General features: G+C 44.6%; 1 protein-coding gene across 5 annotated transcripts in view; it reads right to left on the reverse strand.

The window, feature by feature from the left end:
* The window catches only part of LOC124120294 (protein CASP-like), a 136,192-nt gene that overhangs the window by 76,849 nt on the left and 36,666 nt on the right, over nt 1-22,677 (reverse strand). For 4 of the 5 annotated variants that reach the window (XM_048391788.1, XM_046483089.2, XM_046483090.2 and 1 more), the window contains exon 5: nt 2,255-2,322. In XM_048391788.1, coding sequence (XP_048247745.1) covers nt 2,255-2,322 — 68 coding nt within the window. Of the gene's footprint in view, nt 1-2,254; nt 2,323-15,646; nt 15,801-22,677 lie in introns of those variants that run through there. The other variant, XM_046483091.2, reaches the window with a different exon arrangement.

Genomic DNA, 22,677 nt, shown 5'->3' on the forward strand with positions numbered 1-22,677 from the left:
TGTCTATCTATGCATGGTACTGAATCATTGTCATACTCATGTATTGTCTATCCATGTATGCTACTGAATCATTGTCAAACTCATGTATTGTCTTTCTATGCATGGTACTGAATCATTGTCATATTCATCTATTGTCTATCCATGTATGGTACTGAATCATTGTCATACTCATGTATTGTCTTTCTATGCATGGTACTGAATCATTGTCATATTCATCTATTGTCTATCTATGCATGGTACTGAATCATTGTCATACTCATGTATTGTCTATCTATGTAAGGTACTGAATCATTGTCATACTCATGTATTGTCTACCCATGCATGGTACTAAAAATGGCCATATTCATCTACTGTCTATCTATACATGGTAAAGAATCATTATCATACTCATGTATTGTCTATCTATGCATGGTACTGAATCATTGTCATTCTCATGTACTGTCAATCCATGCATGGTACTGAATCATTGTCATATTCATCTATTGTCTATCCATGCATGGTACTGAATCATTGTCATACTCATCTATTGTCTATCTATGCAAGGTACTGAATCATTGTCATACTCATGTATTGTCTATCCATGCATGGTACTGAATCATTGTCATACTCATGTATTGTCTATCCATGCATGGTACTGAATCATTGTCATACTCATCAATTGTCTATCTATGCACGGTACTGAATCATTGTCATACTCATGTATTGTCTATCTATGCAGGGTACTGAATCATTGTCCTACTCATCTATTGTCTATCTATGCAGTGTACTGAATCATTGTCATATTCATGTATTGTTTATCTATGCATGGTACTGAATCATTGTCATATTCATCTTTTGTCTATCTATGCACGGTACTGAATCATTGTCGTACTCATGTATTGTCTATCCATGCATGGTAGTGAATCATTGTCATACTCATCTATTCTCTATCCATGCATGGTACTGAATCATTGAGTGTCTTTCAGTAATACTGATCTATTTCTATCAATGTTTAATAATAAATTACTGACTTTCAACAATTCTTTGTTTATACCCCATGAATGCATAGCAGTGATAAGGGGGGTCATTTGGGACCTTGAGGTTTGCTCCCATGTTATGCGAACCTAGGGACCCACAAACCTTTACCTCTTAACATTCAAAAGGGCTATGACAAGGACTCTTTGACTTTCATGCTTAATTTTGGACTTTAATAGCCTACCAACAAATGGTACTGATTAAGTGCCTATCAATGCATGGTGCTATTGCCAACTTATGGAACAGATGTTGTGTATCAATAATTTAACATTATGTCAGCCCTATCAGTGCAGGGACACCAGAAATGGGCTGAGAATCCTTCTTTGTACCAATGTGTGGAATCAAACCCAGCCAATGCCTTAACCACGCTACTTCACCTGCAAGGATCTCAATGATTGGAAATCTTTAGTATCCATATATTTTGACATAGTTTATTTAAATGTAAATCTTTGCAAATTCAATTGCATGTTTCAGACTGCACTTAATGTTAAGATTGAATAAATGTATGTTAAAATATCCAAAATATTTCACCAAATCCTTTTGTAGGACGGTATTATTTCATAACAGGCATGCCTGATGTCTCCTAGATAGTCGTCTACTATTTGCCACTGTCCAAGTGCGCCCATTAGTTGTGTTACCCTAGTAGAACAGTTGGTTGTGGCACAGCTTACAGGAAAGTCTTTGGTCATTACAACTTTGACATCTAAAATGATCCTAAACAATACTCTCTTTCTTTTCACATAGAGACAAATTCAACAGTATTGTCAAAAACGTTGGACAATCTTCACAACCAAGTTTCATGCCGGGAGAGAAAAAGGTGAAACTGAAAGGTCAAATCATGTTACTAAACTTTGGAATACACGACAGAATGAAAATGAAATTGTTCTACATACGATGACTGGTTTTGAATTATGCTCCATGCTTATAAACCCAATAATCTTATGAAAACCACAATAAAAATAAGAGATTCTTCCTGTGTATTAGAGACACGTTTACATTTTCGCTTGAGGATAATGGCAATGCTTTTGATAGTACCACAAGGAAATAAACTTTGTGGAACACTCCACACAAAGCATAAACCGAAATATTTTATTTTTTTCAAGTCTGTAGAGTAACTTTTTAACTGGAACATCCCCTTTACAGTCATAGTCAGGTTTTACGGCAAGCATGGGTTGCTGAAGACCTATTCTACCCCAGAATCTTCACGGGTCGCATGTACTTTCGGGCTTAAATTACTTACTTCAGCTGTGGACTCCAATCTCTCTTCATGATCCTTCAAACGTTCCTTCAGCTGCTTGATTGTCACTTCTACAACAGAATGACAGGAGCACGTTATGCCTTGATATCATAACAACATTCCACAAACTGAATAAACTCAGACAAAAACAACAACCGTCATTCTTGTGCACACACCCAGCCATGTAGACCCTCACAGCAGAGCATGTCCTCTGGAGATAACCCAGTCATGTGGAACCTCAGTTGAAGTCAGAACTCTGACACAGTCAATTTAAGGTTCCCCAACCGTGTTAAACTCCCAAAATAGAGATGGTAGGTGCTCTATCCATCCGTGCAGACCCTCACAGAAGGCTATGCTACAGTTTTGGTGACCATCCACCCTTACAGTAGGCTATGCCAGTTTTTTAACCATCACTCCATGCAGGCCTCTGTTATTGTTTTTGTTTGTTTAACGCTGCACTCAGCAATATTCCAGTTTTATAACAGCAGTCTGTAAATCATCAAGTTTGGACTAAATATGCAATGATTGACAAGGCTGACTACCCGATTCATTAAGTCGCCTCTTACAATAGGCGATACTTCAGTTTTGGTGAATACCCACACATACAGACCCTCACAGCAGACTATGCTGGTGATCACTAACCCATACAGACCCTCACAGTGGACCTTGCTGAGGTTATGGTGACCACCAAACCCATGCAGACCCTCACGACAGACAAGGCTACAGTTTGTGAGCACCCACCAATGCAGACCTTCACAGTGGATTATGTCACAGTTTTGAGACCATCCACCCATGCAGACCCCCATAAAGGACTATGCCAGATTTTTTAGACCACCCACCCCTGCAGACCCTCACAGTGGACTATTCCACAGTTTGTGAGCACCCACCCATGCAGACCCTATGCAACAGTGTGGTTACCACCCACCCGTGCAGACCCTCACAGTGGAATATGTAACAGTGTGGTTACCACCCACCCGTGCAGACCCTCACAGTGGACTATTCCACAGTTTGTGAGCACCCACCCATGCAGACCCTCACAGTGGAATATGTAACAGTGTGGTGACCACCCACCCGTGCAGACCCTCACAGTGGAATAAGTAACTGTGTGGTGACCACCCACCCGTGCAGACCCTCACTGGACTATTCCACAGTGTGGTGACCACCCACCCATGCAGACCCTCACAGTGGACTATTCCACAGTTTGTGAGCACCCACCCGTGCAGACCCTCACAGTAGACTATGTCTACTTCACCGAGCTGATCACATTCTCAGGATTGTTCAAACACCTTGTACACTGAATGGACCTGGCTAAGCATGCAGAAGATTTCAGCCTTTCACTGTGTGTTTGTCCCAGTGATTATAATTGGTTCAGCAGCCTGTTCAGAATACAGGAACATCCCCAACAGCAAGCGTATCAATACCCGCACACCGCGATCTCCCCCCTCCCCTCCCCTTCCCCCCGATCTGTGTCAGCTGAGCAGCTACCCGCACCCACATCCACAGTCAAACACACCATATACGGCTTTGCGCTTCATCCCGGGTACACTGATCTACCTATATCAATATGATCAGTCAGAGGGCCAGCAAAAGTACATGACATACATTCAACCCACACAAACTAGAGATTTACCCCACACAGCACACTACTACATACACAACTTGGAGCAAAACAATTATCCTAACAGTATCTTTTTTCAGCATGATTAACCCTCTAATACTAAACAACTCAAAACTAGCTAACTCAGTTTTCAGAACTCAAAGTTGCTGATGCGTGATAAACAATATCACTCACTGATCAGAAACCAATTTTCACATTTGTAAATTCCCTTCTTATTCACATCTTCATTGAAACAAAACTGATATATCATACTTACATGTAATGCAATAATACAAGCTAGAGAGGATAATTAATTCAGAAGATGCAGAGCCTAGACAGAGGCCCACCCCAACAGAGCCTCTCTCAGTCTCAACAGAACATCATCTCCCAGCAATAGATGATCATTTCTCGAGGATTATTCAAACAGGACATGAAAGATTCAATTTATTCTGACAATAAGAAAACTGTGTTTAAGTCTACAGCAGCCCAAACAAAGCCTGCTGCAGCGGCTGATCAGCTCAGGCATGCTGGCAATTACCTATGTGCCGCTTGCTCACCTTATTGTCAGGGCTCGCTCTACGCACCACGCTCGAGCGGGTGTCATACCCGTAATCAGGGAGCCCGCATACGACACGGCACGCACGACTGAACAACAGTGATAGGAGACGGCTGCTGTTTTCTTCATCCGCAATGAAGTAACCAACATTACAATCCCCGCGTTCATGACAGGGGAGCTATTCATCAACACTATTAAATGTTCAAAGCACCATACAAATAAATCTTTGTGTCTATTTGGATGCGACCAACAGTAACGCTCTTTAAGTTGAATGGCTATCAATAGATATCTTCTACTGTTTTATTTTGTCACTGTCAATGAAGTAGAGCATCAGTGATTGTTGAACTCAATGCAGACCTACCTTATTCCACATATTTAGAACCCGGGGGCACTTATACACTCAATTATGGGGGTCCCTTATTGAAATGCCACATACAATAGACAATGACAAAGGCTGCCATCATTGTCATTACTTATGGTTTTGCTATTACTAAAATGGTTTGAGTGAATGGGTAGCCAAGTGACTAAAGCATTCGCTCAGCCCCTCAAGAGTCAGGCAACCAAAGCCCTACAGTTTCTATTCCCAGGGTCAGGCAGAGCTACAGTCTCTACCCCCAAAGTCAGGCAGCCCCAGCACTACATTCTCCATCCCCAGGATCAGGCAGAGCTACAGTCTCTACCCCCAGTGTCAGGCAGAGCTACAGTCTCTACCCCCAGTCAGACAGCCCAAGCCCTAGTCTCTACCCCTAGGGTCTGGCAAAGTCTGTATCCCCAGGATCAGGCAGCCCCAGCTCTATAGTCTTTACTCCTGGAGTCAGGCAGCCCCAACCATACAGTTTCTACCCCTGGGGTCTGGCAGAGCTACAGTCTCTATCCCCAGGGTCAGGCAGTCCCTGCCCTACAGTCTCTACCCCAAGGATCAGGCAGCCCCAGCTCTAGTCTGTATCCCCGTGATCAGGCAGCCCCAGCTCTACAGTCTTTACTCCTGGTATCAGGCAGTCCTTGCCCTACAGTCTCCATCCCCAGGATAAGGCAGCCCCAGCGCTACAGTCTTAACTCCTGGGGTCAGGCAGTCCTTGCCCTACAGTCTCCATCCCCAGGATCAGGAAGCCCCAGCTCTACAGTCTTTACTCCTGGGGTCAGGCAGTCTCTGCCCTTCAGTTTCTATCCCCAGGGCCAGGCAGACCCAGCCCTACAGTCTCTATCCCAAGGGTCAGGCAGCCCCAGCCCTACAGTCTCTATCCCCTGGGTCAGGCAGACCCAGCCCTCCAGTCTCCATCCCCAGGGACAGGCACCCTTAACTCTACAGCCTCCATCCCCAGGGCCAGGCAGCCCCAGCCCTACAGTCTCCATCCTCAGGGGCAGGCAGACCCAGCCCTACAGTCTCCATCCGAGGGGTCAGGCAGACCCAACCCTACAGTCTCTATCCCCTTGGTCAGGCAGACCCAGCCCTCCAGTCTCCATCCCCAGGGCAGGCACCCTTAACTCTACAGTATCTATCCCCAGGGTCAGGCAGCCCCAGCCATACAGTCTCCATCCCCAGGGTCAGGCAGCCCCAACCCTAAAGTCTCCATCCCCAAGGCCAGGCAGCCCCAGTCCTACAGTCTCCATCCTCAGAGGCAGGCAGACCCAGCCCTACAGTCTCCATCCCAAGGGTCAGGCAGACCCAACCCTACAGTCTCTATCCCCTGGGTCAGGCAGACCCAGCCCTCCAGTCTCCATCCCCAGGGCAGGCACCCTTAACTCTACAGTCTCTATCCCCAGGGTCAGGCAGCCCCAGCCCTACAGTCTCCATCCCCAGGGCCAGGCAGCTCCAACCCGACAATCTCCATCACCAGGGTCAGGCAGCCCCAGCCTAGTCTCTACCCCCAGGATCAGGCAGCACAGTGGAAGGAATGTCAAGAACCAGTTTCACAATTAGAAAAAAAATCTGTATTATCCTTTATACCAAGCCTAGACCGATGTCTGACGGGGAAAAAATATTATTTGCTGTTAAATTATTTTGCAAATATGAATGACTCACTCAATATGTTTTGGTGTCTTGTGTTCCAATACTTGTTGACAGATTAGCCCAGCACTCCCAACACATGCAGAACTGTACAGTCACCAGTTAGGTACAACACTGTAATGTGTCATTGATTATTTTTCAATCGAGGGCCATGATGCTCCAGAGTCTAAGCCTAGCCTACCAGCTGGCCTTGTATCGTATATTGTATAACAAACATATTGAATATCGACACCAGCAGATGTGCCATACACTCCATAGATTGCAATGATGAGGAACAAACACACGTGATGGTCAATACACTTAGCTTCTATAATCAAACTCCTATCCAACTCCAACATGTTGCTCCAGTTGGATCAAAGCTTCAGTTCATTCTACAGATGCTGTTTCTTCTCAACCGTTTTATGCTTCACAATGCCCGGGCACTCAACATGCTCCTAATCAACACACATCTTCCTTTTTTGTGTGTATCACATTTCCAATACATTCCATAACTGCTACATCCTGATCTGATCGTGTTTCACGTCCTAATAGCGATGAAGATACCGAAACACCTACCGGGTATCCATCTTGCCACCATCCCTTAATGGATATGCATCTTACCACCTACCATTACCAGGTATCCATCTGACAACCCTTCCAATACCAGGTATCAATCTGACCACCCTGCCATTATCGGGTATCTATCTGACCACCCTTCCATTATCTGGTATCTATCTGACCATCCACCCATTACTGGACATCTGTCTGACCATCCTTCCATTACCAGGTATCTGTCTGACCACCCTTCCATTACTGGGTATCTATCTGACCACCCTTCCATTATCGGGTATCTATCTGACCACCCTTCCATTACTGGATATCTGTCTGACCACCCTTCCATTATCGGGTATCTATCTGACCACCCTTCCATTATCGGGTATCTATCTGACCACCCTTCCATTATCGGGTATCTATCTGACCACCCTTCCATTACCGGGTATCTATCTGACCACCCTTCCATTACTGGATATCTGTCTGACCACCCTTCCATAAACAGGTTTCTATCTGACCACCCTTCCATTACAAGGTATCTATCTGACCACCCTTCCATTACAAGGTATCACCCTTCTATTACTGGGTGTCCATCTAACCACCCTACCATTACTGGGTATCTATCTGAGTACCCTTCCATTACCAGGTATCCACCTGACCACCATTCAATGACCACCCTTCCATTACTGGGTATCTATCTGACCACCCTTCCATTACTGGGTATCCATCTGACCATCCATCCATTACTGGGTATCCATCTGACCACCCTACCATAACTAGATATCCATCTGACCACCCATCAATTACCGGGTATCCATCTGACCACCCTTCCATTACTGGGTACCTATCTGACCACCCTTCCATTACTGGGTACCTATCTGACCACCCTTCCATTACTAGGTATCCATCTGACCACCCTTCCATTACTAGGTATCCATCTGACCACCCTTCCATTACGGGGTATCCATATGACCGCCCTTCCATCACCAACCTTCTTATATAATAACACCATGTTAGTCCAGGCTCTGTTACTCCAGAAAGCCTCCACCCACTCCAGAGGATTATTGTCTATAACGACTATAACGACAATACTACATATCAACATTTTACAACTTGTTGCTCCAGAAAGTTGTCAATCCAAACAATTTCTGATTCAAACGATTTCACCAGAATGATACTTTCCGGACTCACAGAGTGTCACTGATAATGGTTTAACCGGCTTTCATAATCTGTAGCTGTAATCTCATTTTTTCTGAATTTCAATTTATTGATGGTTTCATTTTCTGCCTTGCAATATCTGCCAGCTGTTCTACATATGCTTCTACTCAAACATGGCGACAATAGTAACAACAAGTGAGACCAGGGCCCCAGCCTGTTGATTCTTTGAACTGATGGAACTCCTTCCACAAATCACAATAATCAACAATATTTCATCAAGCAAACATCCCCTCTCCCGACCCACCCCACCCCAAACCCAATACATACCATAGTACCTTGTGGAAAGTAAAGGACAGCATGTGCACTTAGTAGCCTACTAACAATAGTGTATGATCAATATCTAACAATGTGATCACGTCCAAGATAATTGACAGTATAAATATCGTAATAGATAGGTTTTCATATATATACTACACCACTTTTGAAAGGGATATTATATCTTATGATACACAAAACTGATTCTCATAATATGTCAAGTCCATATTTAACCAGAATGACCAATCTGATAATCCCTATCAAACGTTGAACAGTGTATGTAAAGAATACAGTGCTACATATATCTTCATTCACTCCTCCATCTATACTATTCCACTTCTGATAGGGATTTTATCTATCCATAAAACACAAAACTGATCCACGTGACATGTCAAGTGTATATATAAACAGAATAAGATATCTTATCATCCCTATCAAAAGTTGAGTAGTATAGTTTCACTAAAGCTTTGTGGATATTCAGGGGAATAAAGTCATAGTTGTTCAGTCTTAAAAAATTAGCATAAATGGCAAAACTCCTTATCATAACCCTTATATAAAAAGAACAGACTTAGGGGATCCTTTGATTCAAATACAACACGAGACCTGAGGTGGAACAGAGGAGTTGATAAACAGCATCATCAACAACTTTCTCTTTAACAGCCCTGTCTACAAAGTCCTCCACGACATCCCACCTCCCCAGTTGAGACCCTCCACTCTAACCTTTATGTGATAATTCCGAACAGGCGCTGATATCTGCAATGTTTGACAATTCAAAATCACCTGAAAGCCAAATTGCCCACAGCAATCAAAGGGAAAATATTTGCTTTTGGGTGTGTAAGTTTCCCCGAAGTGAGGTCAAAGCCTGCTGATGTCCCGAGCTTGGTTGACAGCGTTGGGATGGAGAGATGGGAGGACACCGATACATGCTCGCATCACCAGACGCCACTCTAACCACGATCAAATGTTACCATTGATAAATAGCTACAGTGATCAACAAATTTAAACTTGGGTCTCCTGTAATAGCAACTGGAGTCTGGCTTGGTGGGTGATAATGTGATCTGTCTCCACTGCAGAAAGAAAAGCTAATACACTGAGCTCTGTTCCTGGTTCGATGGCTATGTTGCCACACGCATACTTTAGCAGCTAATCAGCGTAAAAATGAGCGATCAAGATGAGATGACAACCTGGCAATTAAACAATGAATAGCTGATAAGTTAGAAAGCTGAGAGCGGTGTCACACTAATGATGCTGACAAATACTGTGGTGATCATAATGTAGGCCTGGGCTGGATTCTCCTCAACACATGCTGGCTTCAGGCACATGTCAAGAAGAACAGATAGACAAATCTGTAGCTCCATCAATTGAGGAGGATCGAGTCACACCACGGCTAGACATATCTGTAGCTACATCAATTGAGGGGGATCGAGTCACAACACTGCTAGACATATCTGTAGCTACATCAATTGAGGGGGATCGAGTCACAACACAGGTAGACATATCTGTAGCTCCATCAATTGAGGGGGATCGAGTCACAGCACAGGTAGACAAATCTGTAGCTACATCAATTGAGGAGGATCGAGTCACAGCACAGGTAGATAAATCTGTAGCTACATCAATTGGGAAGGGTCAAGTCACAGCACAGGTAGACAAATCTGTAGCTCCATCAATTGAGGAGGATCGAGTCACAGCACGGGTAGATAAATCTGTAGCTACATCAATTGGGGAGGGCCAAGTCACAGCACAGGTAGACAAATCTGCAGCTACATCAATTGGTGAAGGTCTAGTCACAACACAGGTAGACAAATCTGCATCTGCATGAATTGGGGAGGGTCTAGTCAACACAGGTAGACAGGTGTCCCATCGATACTGACATCTTAACTTATCAACAATGTATAGTCAATAGACTATTGTGTGATCGACAGTTGATCAATCGATACACCCTTATACTAGTCTTGCCGTGAAGCTTGTTTGAATCCTGCAGGGAGGTTGATCCACCACCAGTCTTGAATACTGTTACACCATGATTTTACTATTGACCAAATAACTATTAAAAAATGTATTTGGAAGCACTTCTTTCTCAAACTCAAACAGTAATTTAAGTAACTGGTCTAACTCGAGCATTGTGGTTCCTAAAATTATCTCAAGCAAGGTAGGCAATTTATTTTAACCTGAACACAAGCGCGTACTGTAAACTCCAGTAACAACATGGGACCTTAATCAAAACCTGTAATTTGGAACTTGCAGATGGAAGGTATCTTCAGAATGAGTGAGTGATGACGCTTTTAGCACACCTCTGTAACAGAGTCCAAGAATCAGCTTCACACATGGTACCAAAATGGAAATTCTTTTACCACCAGTCTACCCCCATCACAATGCCGACATATGACTAAACCCCTGTGTGTGTTAGTGTTTATTGTTAAATGCCACACTCAGCTACATTCCAGCTATATGACAGCAGCCTGTAAATAATCGAGTCTGGACCAGACAATCTTATGATCAATATTGTGAGCAACGATCATTGCCATCAGGTTACGATGTCTCGTATTGAACCAAGTCGGACAAGCATAGGTAGGAGAGCAATATGGAGTACAGGTTATCTCCACTAGGTAGGGGTAATCTCCATGGTGTAGGGGTAATCCCCACAACATAGGGATAATCTCCAAAGGGTATGGTAATGTCCAAGGGGGTAGAGGTAATCTCCGTGGGGGAAGGGATAATATCCAAGAGGGTAGGGGTAATCTCTGTGGCGAAGGGATAATCTCCACAGGGTAGCATAATATCCAAGGGGGTAGGGATAATCTCCACAGGGTAGGGTAATTTCCATGGGGGTAGGAGTAATCTAAACAGATCTATAACCTTGCATATATGCACTAAAACACCGATAGATGGCTGCGGACAGCCTAGTTGCCATGACAAGATTTTGCACATTCCAATTTTTTTACAACCTATGAAATTACACACCAATACATCAATAAATAAATGAGTAATGCCATTTAGCTGTTACCATGCTTAAAACTATATCAGAAATCTTTGCTTCAACTTTACTTTTGTTACATTAACAAAACTAAGGCTTGAATTGTTTACCCAACTTTATCAGTTCAATGGTCTCGGAGAAGATCGATACATGTCCATGAGAATCAACAAGTACATGAATTGTGTTCGTCACATCTACCTATTCATTTCTTAAATCAAATTAAACATTGTTACATGAACATATTACTTTTAATCTGGTTGCCATGGCAGCCATGTTTGAAACAGATGTAATAACCAAAAATATATCTTGACTCTATTGCTAGGATTACTAGCGCATGTTTAAGACTCATGTCTGGCGCTCTCTGAGATGTCAACCAATGACGTATACCTGTAACATGTTTGGGTCTTGCTCATCTGTTACAGCATGTTACAACCAGGTATGGTCACAAATCTATAATAAACTGCAGTGTAAAACTTGACACTGCATCTACATAATGATACATCTGTAACGTTGGCTGATTGAGTTTATCTGTGATGGTTTCTCGTTGCAGGTATGGATCTCATCAGATACAAGCTGACCTAATTGTCACAGGAATTCCAAGTCTCACTTCCATAACAGAATGAACATACATACATGAAAACACCATAATGTATGGGGAACACATAAAGTAGCCAAGCTATTTCTCTCATACAAGACCTGAGGACTCACAGACAATTGTATACCGATAAAACAGGCAAGTGCACCACCATGTTTAACATTCAACAGGCAACTGTACCACCAGGTCTAACATCCAACATGCAACTGTGCCACTAGGTTTAAAACCCAACAGGCAGCTTTACCACTAGGTCAAACACCCAACTGTACCACCAGGTCTAACACCCAACAGGCAACTGTACCACCAGGTCTAACACCCAACAGGTAACTGTACTACCAGGTCTTATGCCAAACAGGCAACTGTACTACCAGGTCTAACATCCAACAGGCAACTGTACCACCAGGTCAAACACCCAGCAGGCAACTGCATCACCAGGTCTAACACCCAACAGGCAACTGTACTACCAGGTCTAATGCCAAACAGGCAACTGTACCACCAGGTCTTATACCAAACAGGCAACTGTACCACCACGTCTCATGCCAAACAGGCAACTGTACCACTAGGTCAAACACCCAACAGGCAACTGCATCACCAGGTCTAACACCCAACAGGCAACTGTACCACCAGGTCTAATGCCAAAAAGGCAACTGTACCACCAGGTCTAATACCCAACAGGCAACTGTACCACCAGGTCTAACACCCAACATGCAACTGTACTACCAGGTCTAATGCCAAACAGGCAACTGTACCACCAGGTCTAACATCCAACAGGCAAATGTACCACCAGGTCTAATGCCAAACAGGCAACTGTACTACCAGGTCTAACATCCAACAGGCAAATGTACCAGCAGGTCTAATGTCAAACAGGCAAATGTACCAGCAGGTCTAACATCCAACAGGCAAATGTACCACCAGGTCTAATGTCAAACAGGCAAATGTACCAGCAGGTCTAATGTCAAACAGGCATGTGTACCAGCAGGTGAAACATTCCAACCGAGATGAAGACACTACAGTCCTTTGTCTACATAACATCACATCTGCTCTTTTGTCCATTGATTTCACATCAAACTGAAACATCATACAATTAGTAGATTTTCTTGTCTGATATTTCCCATCAGAACAATTAGACGATCAATACAGCTATAATCAGAACCTATACACAATGGCAGCTACCATTGATTCGTGAGCCTGCACCTTGCTATAATAGCCATGTCTATGTATGTCTACCTGGATGACATCAAACACTGTTAAGTACCAAGTGAGCAATGCCTTCCCATAACAAGTATTTGCCTTCCTAACTTCCCGCTGAATCAAGTGAGGTATTTTTAATTGTGAAATGTGCAGTGAAGAATAGCTTGCAGAGTTGGCCAGTGGGTATTTCGGCAAGGTTATCATGTAAGTGCTGTAGTCATATGTAGGCATAGTGCTTATCAGCAGCAGGGATTAACCAAATGCTTAAACACTGCCTGACTTATGACAGTGTCACACTCAGGAGTGTTCTGGCTGGCTTATTCCGTGTTGGGCTGTCTCATCAGCATGCAGCTCATACCTGAAACACGGCACACAGTTAGGGATAACCACTCATGGACGGGTAGGGGGATGAGGAAGGTGGGGAGGAGAGAGAAGTTGGGCTTGGGGTTGGGGTTGGAGGGAGAGATGAGGGATTTAAGGAAGCACAGTTAGATTAATTGTGGGTGGGGCAACGGACACCTGTCCTTGGATCAAGGATGTGGTGGTGGGAGGGGAAACCTATCCGTGGATCATGGAACATCTGTGCTTGGATCAAGGGTGTGGTGGTGGAAGAGAACATCTGTGCTTGGATCGAGGGTGTGGTGGTGGAAGAGAACATATGTGCTTGGATCAAGGGTGTGGTGGTGGGAGGGGACATCTGTGCTTGGATCAAGGGTGTGGGGGTGGGAGGGGACATATGTGCTTGGATCAAGGGTGTGGTGGTGGGAGGGGACATCTGTGCTTGGATCGAGGGTGTGGTGGTGGGAGGGGACATCTGTGCTTGGATCAAGGGTGTGGTGGTGGGAGGGGACATCTGTGCTTGGATCAAGGGTGTGGGGGTGGGAGGGGACATCTGTGCTTGGATCAAGGGTGTGGGGGTGGGAGGGGACATCTGTGCTTTGATCAAGGGTGTGGTGGTGGGAGAGAACATCTGTGCTTGGATCAAGGGTGTGGGGGTGGGAGGGGACATATGTGCTTGGATCAAGGGTGTGGGGGTGGGAGGGGACATCTGTGCTTGGATCAAGGGTGTGGTGGTTGGAGAGAACATCTGTGCTTGGATCGAGGGTGTGGTGGTGGGAGGGGAAATCTGTGCTTGGATCGAGGGTGTGGTGGTTGGAGAGAACATCTGTGCTTGGATCGAGGGTGTGGTGGTGGAACGAACATCTGTCCTGGGGTGAAGTGTGAGGGAATGTTGTCATGGAGTTTACTGGGAGGGAACATTTGTCCTGGAGTTGAGTGGGTGGGAACATTTGACCTGGGCTTGAGTGGGTGGGAACATTTGTTCTGGGGTTGAGTGGGTGGGAACATTTGTCCTGGGGTTGAGTGGGAGGGAAAATTTGTCCTGGAGTTGAGTGGGAGGGAACATTTGTCCTGGGGTTGAGTGGGTGGGAACATTTGTCCTGGGGTTGAGTGGGAGGGAACATTTGTCCTGGGGTTGAGTGGGTGGGAACATTTGTCCTGGGGTTGAGTGGGAGGGAACACTTGTCCTGGGGTTGAGTGGGAGGGAACATTTGTCCTGGGGTTGAGTGGGTGGGAACATTTGTCCTGGGGTTGAGTGGGAGGGAACACTTGTCCTGGGGTTGAGTGGGAGGGAACATTTGTCCTGGGGTTGAGTGGGTGGGAACATTTGTCCTGGGGTTGAGTGGGAGGGAACATTTGTCCTGGGGTTGAGTGGGAGGGAACATTTGTCCTGGGGTTGAGTGGGAGGGAACACTTGTCCTGGGGCTGGGTGGGAGGGAACATTTGTCCTGGGGTTGAGTGGGAGGGAACACTTGTCCTGGGGTTGAGTGGGAGGGAACATTTGGCCTGGGGTTGAGTGGGAGGGAACACTTGTCCTGGGGCTGGGTGGGAGGGAACATGTCCTGGGAGTACAATAATGGTGAACAGGAGGGACTATCTGTCCATTCGCTCTGTCACCAATCCAGAGGTATCTGGGGATGACAGGGATGACAGGGCTGATTGTCTCACTCCAGCCACTGTGACCCACATCCTGCTGTAGCTGCCAACTTCTCAATAAATTACAAGTCAGATAGATAAAATGAATCGCCTTTGCCTCTGTAGAACGTGCAGGGACTACTGATAGAGCAGAAGTTGTGGCTTCCCTGTCTGCTCACCAGGTTAAGTCAAGGTTGAAAATATTCACTCTGATGCATAACACTTACCCAGCTCACGAGGCCTGGCAATATCTGCAAACAATACATACTTCCAGCAACAGTAACAATATATCTCATCCACCCCTTACACAAATCAATCATCACAAACAAGATGCCCATGATTACTGTAAAGCGAAACTGATGACATTAAAATACTGTCACTTGACTGGCAAACAAACCAACATGAGCAGAGTCAACAGTTAACCCCTATCCCATTGCTTTCAGACAGCTGTTTAACATTGAGTGAGTGAGTGAGGTGAGCATGACCACCGTCTTACCTGTGTGAGGTGAGGGAGGGACAGGAGGGGTGACAATGTTGCTGCATCGGCCGAGACAACACCTGCATCATGTCCGCAGTACAAGCTCAGCCCACCCGAGACAGGTCTCCAGTCACAGTCAATGCATTGTTACATTGAACACCAACATAATCTAAGCAAAACCCCTCAAGCAAAACCTTTTCCTTAAAATGATATTAACAGTGTGATTTTTTTATAGGAAATGTGGAGTGTCGGGTTACCCGTGAATGCCTCAAGTTCCCCTACTTTATAGGGTATCATTTAGTGGTGAAATGATCACTACTGATCTTCCAAAGTTCGTTTACCTTGTCTGGCCTGGCTCGCACACGCCTGAATACAGGCGAAATCATGTCAACCATCACTTCGTAACAATCGACTACATCAAAATCACAAATATCATTCTGTCTGCATCACCCATTGAGAAAGCAAATTAAAAGTTTTCAATTGAGTGGGCCTCTTCTTTCTGGCCGGCTCCCCATCCCACAGTGACCTGCATACTGTGGTTAAATATTTCACGCCTGACTACCCCCACACGGACAATGAAATCAAACTACCAGCGGAATACCACTACAGAGATAGCTTCTTTTCAGGACGATTAAATCCCAAACATTATCAATTCACAATCAAGTCTCTAACCTGATACGCTGAGGCATGATGCTGTTTCATTACAACACAATAGCGCAGGAGGCGAACATGAGCATGAGGGGTGGGGGAGGGGGAGGGGGAACAGGACACGTTGCTTACCCCCTCTAAAACATAACTATCTCTCTCAAAACATAACTATCTCTCTCAGAACTATGCCTCTCAACACATCAATACCCTGTTTAAACACATCACTCAATGCATCTCAATGTACCTCTCAATGCATCACTATCCCCTATCAACACATCACTGTACCCCATCAACACATCACTGTACCCCATCAACACATCACTGTCCCCTGTCAACACATCACTGTCCCCTGTCAACACATCACTGTCCCCTGTCAACACATCACTGTCACCTATCAACACATCACTGTCCCCTGTCAACACATCACTATCCCATGTCAACACATCCCTTTTCCCTGTCAACACATCACTGTCCCCTGTCAACACATCACTATCCCCTGTCAACACATCACTGTCCCCTGTCAACACATCACTATCTCCTCGCAACACATCACTATCCCCTCGCAACACATCATTATACCCAGTAACCAAATCACTATCCTCTTTCACTAGCCCTTGTCAACACAACACTGTCCCCTGTCAACACATCACTATCCCCTGTCAACACATCACTATCCCCTGTCAACACATCACTGTCCCCGGTCAACACATCACTATCCCCTGTCAACACATCACTATCCCCTGTCAACACATCACTGTCCCCTGTCAACACATCACTATCCCCTCACAACACATCATTATACCCAGTGACCTCATCACTATCCTCTTTCGCTAGCCCTTGTCAACACATCACTGTCCCCTGTCAACACATCACTATCCCCTGTCAACACATCACTATCCCCTGTCAACACATCACTGTCCCATGTCAACACATCACTATCCCCTGTCAACACATCACTGTCCCATCAAGACATCACTATCCCGTGTCAACACATCACTGTCCCCTGTCAACACATCACTATCCCCTCACAACACCTCATTATCCCCTCACAACACATCATTATCCCCTCAAAACACATCACTGTCCCCTGTCAACACATCACTATCCCCTCATAACACATCATTATACCCTCACAACACATCAGTATCCCCTCAAAACACATCACTGTCCCCTGTCAACATATCACTACCCCTCTCAACACATGACTAACCCTCTCAAGACATCACTACCCCTCTCAACAATTCTCTCAACACATCACTACCCCTCTAAAGACATCACTACCCCTCTCAACAATTCTCTAAACACATGACTACCCCTCTCAACACATGACTACCCCTCTCAACACATCGCTACCCCTCTCAACACATGACTACCCTCTCAACACATCGCTACCCCTCTCAACACATGACTACCCTCTCAACACATCGCTACCCCTCTCAACACATCACTTCCCCTCTCAACACATGACTACCTCTCTCAACACTACACTACCCCTCTCAACACATGACTACCCCTCTCAACACATCGCTACCCCTCTCAACACATGACTACCCCTCTCAACACATGACTACCCTCTCAACACATCGCTACCCCTCTCAACACATCACTACCCCTCTCAACACATGACTACCTCTCTCAACACTACACTACCCCTCTCAACACATGACTACCCCTCTCAAGACATCACTACCCCTCTCAACACATGACTACCCCTCTCAACACATGACTACACATCACTACCCCTCTCAACACATGACTACCCCTCTCAACACATGACTACCCCTCTCAACACATCCCTACCCCTCTCAACACATGACTACCCCTCTCAAGACATCACTACCCCTCTCAACACATCGCTACCCCTCTCAACACATCACTACACATCACTACCCCTCTCAACACATCACTACCCCTCTCAACACATCACTACCCCTCTCAACACATCACTACCCCTCTCAACACATCACTACCCCTCTCAACACATCACTGCCCCTCTCAACACATCACTGCCCCTCTCAACACATGACTACCCCTCTAAACACATCACTGCCCCTCTCAACACATGACTACCCCTCTAAACACATCACTACCCCTCTCAACACATCACTACACATCACTACCCCTCTCAACACATCACTACCCCTCTCAACACATCACTGCCCCTCTCAACACATCACTACCCCTCTCAACACATCACTACCCCTCTCAACACATCACTACCCCTCTCAACACATCACTGCCCCTCTCAACACATCACTACCCCTCTAAACACATCACTACCCCTCTCAACAATTCTCTCAACACATCACTACCCCTCTCAAGACATCACTACCCCTCTCAAGACATCACTACCCCTCCCAACACATAACTACCCCTCTCAACACCTATACTACCCCTCTCAACATGACTACCCCTCTCAACACATGACTACCCCTCTCAACACCTATACTACCCCTCTCAACACATCACTGCCCCTCTCAACACATCACTACACATTTCAAATTAAGATGCAGGGGATCCCTGAATATAATACCTGTGTATTCAATCTGAAATATGGTAAAGACATACATACATAAATATATAAATACATAAATAATCCCATCATGTCACCATTACAATGACACTACCTATCTTCAAATCCTGACAATCCTATCTAATGTCAATACTGTCTTCATTTCAAAAGCTTTTTATGAATTTCTTACAATGCAAACTGTTGTCGCCATGTTATACAATCCCAACTAGAGCATTCAAAGCTATCCATCATAATGACAATGCATAATATTACTCATGCAACATCACTGATTGGACAGTGAACAGTTTTCTTTTCTGATTAACACAGCACGCAGTAATAGTCTGAACCACTCTGGACCAGACATGGCAGTGATTGATATTATGAGCAATTTATTAAGTGCCAAATTCAACATGGTGCTAAATCATTATCACCTCCATCAATGAATCAGTTTGCAATCAACTCTTATTCCCAGCTCCCTGGGGAGTACAAAACCCAAGCTGCCTGTAAGACACTGGAAGGTTAACAATGTCATCGAACAAAGTGAGTGAGTGTGTTGTGTTTTACGCCGCTTTTAACAGTATTCCAGTTATATCACGGTGTGTCAGCTTAATGTGGGAGGACTTTTACCACTTCGGTGAAACCCACGAGCACGGGTATGGTGCTGACAAACCTAGAAACATAATCAAGGCGAACCGGGATTCGAACCCACAATCATAGGTTTCTGGCGTGCCCAAGGGACACAACTCTGCACAGTGAATCGCGGCCCCAGACGACTGGACCACCCGTGCCCCCCATCGAACAAAGTCACATGCCTAAGGAGACACCAAATGTGCTTCAGTGTGGGACCAGACAAGCCCAAGAGACTCTCAGGCATGAAGCTGCTGAACTCTCTGAGACCAATCGGTGTAGGTTCTAACACAGTTATTACTTGCTTGATAACGGTGTTAAAACCTACACAGAATCTTCGCTTTTAATTGTAATAAAGAAGTTGTTCATCCATAAATCCTATCCTTACTTAGTACTCCAACTTCTAAATGCCTATCAAAGAAGTTGATAACATCACTGTGTTAGTGTTGTACATGCTCCAGATATTACACCAGCCCACAGTCCAATAGGGAAGTGGTCACAGGGCAATGTTTTTGGGGTGAACAAATGCATGTAATTGTTCTCAAGATGCAGGAAACTACATGAGGACACAGAGAGAGTCATGTCCTACACCATTGTTCTGTAATATCTCCACATCATCATCACATTCTTCAGGTTTGACACCTTCAATACAATAAGCCTTACCCTCAAAAGATTTCATGGGTGCCACCAGACTCACTTCCTTCAAGGTAATGTCAAACTATGTTAAAATAAAACTGATGGGATTACTATAACAACAGGATTATGACAAGATCATCCCAGCTTAAATCAATACCGGCTATTAGCAATATTTCAGCTGTATCAAGACTAGTAACACCAAGAATGGATGCCACACATATCCATGTGGAGAACTAAACACAGCATCTTCATGACAAGTGCAAGCTTTAACAACGGTCCTATCACAATGACAAGACAAGTGCGTTCAAGTGAGTCAGTGAGTGAGTGAGTGAATATGGTTTTACGCCACTTTTAGCTATAATCCAGCAATATCTGGGTGGGGACACAAGAAATTGGCTTCACACATTGTACCCATGTCAGGAATCGAACCCGGGTCTTCCGCGTGACGAGCGAACGCTTTAACCACTGGGCAACCCAACCGCCCCCAAGTGCGTTCAAACATCATCATCTTCATCATTATTATAATTATTATCATCATTATTATTATCAATGGCATATAACTGCTCAAAAGCCCTTACACCACGATAGATCATATTTATTATAACCCTAGTCACCAGATCAGAATGCACTCAATTTATTTTTTCATTCTCAGCTCCGGGGGAGTATACAACCCAAGCAGCCTGTCAGGCACTAAAAGGCTAACAGTCTCATAACCATCTCATCCTACCGGGTACCCATTCACTGCTGGGTGAACAAACAAAGTCACTTGTGCTTCAGTGTGGGGCAGGGCCGAAGCCCTAGAAACTCTCAGGGGTCATGCTACCAAACACGGTTGCCGAATCCAACTATTCTCTGTGACCAACATTGTTTAACTTCACCAAATTTGTGACCTGTGTGCCGTGCACAGGTGAGGTGAGGTGAGGTGAGGTGAGGTGAGGCGAGGTGAGGTGAGGTGAGGTGAAATGGGGTTTAACGCCGCATTCACCGTGCACAGGACTGTGCCCCTCCAGATCATCACCAGCCAAAATTTATACAGTGAAAAGTGGTCTCATTACCATGAGGGTATTGTATCACTGCTAAAGATGAGGATGAAGGTATTATCCTGGGCTAGTAAACTAGAAGCACATGGTTTGGAAATGAAGAAAACCACCAAAAATTAAAGCTTTTTTTGCACAAGGAAACCTTCATATTCACACAATTCAAACTCGGGATATCAAATAAACCAAAGTGTTCCACATACGAAGGCCTAGCTCTTTACAGATTGACTACAGCCATCTTACAGCCATCCTACAGCCCTTCCCAGTTCTATCACCTGTGCACTATTCACATAAAAGTCGTTGTTATTCAGGGCTGGAGACAAATGGCTGTGTCTCCACCAGGAATGTGAGGATGCCATTAGTAGTGACAGTTTTAAATCTTTTCAGATATCTGGCTGCTAGTTGGACACTGCAATACATCAGCCCCACTGACACACAGGGGCTGCAGGAAAAGTAATTATGACACACATTATGTCGCATGATTACTCTGCTAAACTCACATAAGATTTAGAGGCAAAATATACTACTCAAAAGAAGTGAAAGAACACCCTAATATTTCACATTACTGTTAATGCCACGCCATCACAGGTTAGCTATAGTAATATAAAGAACGGGGCATCCCTAACTTCTTCTGAGTAGTATATTTCAACAAAGTCAAGATTCACCAAAATAACAAAAGCAAATCTTTAGTTTGGAGCAAATTCCAATCCTTCATGTTATGCATACTTCTTCTTCATGTCAAGTCGACAATTCTGTCACTGAGAACATGCTATACTCGAAAACCGATTAGATATTATCAAACTTTATTAATGTGTCCCAACAAGCTGTTTTAGTGCTAGGAATGCTCAAACGTCTATGCTAAAACCTCTAAACTTTAACACAGCTTTCAGCTCAATGCAGACTCAAAAATGCCAAAGCACCAAAAACGTGTTCTAAGCTGTCTTAATGCAAGAACTGTGAGAGGCTCTTTACACCAGGGCTGAAACGATTCACCGATACCTACAATATCATCGATACTAAGGAACAGACAATACTTGAATCATCAGTTTGTGAGACTGTGATATGCTATAAATAGAACAGAGTTCTATTACTGAGTTACCTCCCGTAATGGCAGAAGGAGCATAGCGCAACTTGTAAACATGGTGGAACACAAGGACGTGGTCATAGAGGACGTCACTGCTAATTAACTATTACATCTAATAACCATCCCTTCATTTGAAACTGTTTTGTTCTTGTCTTTTTTTTGGGGGGATAATAATAAGTAGATGTATGAATCCAGAGGTTTTTGAGTTATATTTCAGTGATGTCATCATTTTTTCCTATTTGTTGGTGTATTGTGATACCAGTTGTATTGTCAGTCTGCATCGTGATACCAGTTGTATTGTCAGATACGAGGCGATACTCAGCTCCGTATACACCGTACACTAATCCAGACTTATGTCTCTATACTCTAAGCCATCCATAAGCTCTACACTTTAGTGAGTGAGTGAATATGGTTTTACGCCGCTTTTAGCAATATTCCAGCAATATCACGGCGGGGGACACCAGAAATGGGCTTCACACATTGTACCCATGTCGGGAATCGAACC

The sequence above is a fragment of the Haliotis rufescens genome, unplaced genomic scaffold, assembly GCF_023055435.1.
Source record: "Haliotis rufescens isolate VD_foot unplaced genomic scaffold, xgHalRufe1.0.p SCAF_99, whole genome shotgun sequence".
NCBI lineage: Eukaryota > Metazoa > Mollusca > Gastropoda > Lepetellida > Haliotidae > Haliotis > Haliotis rufescens.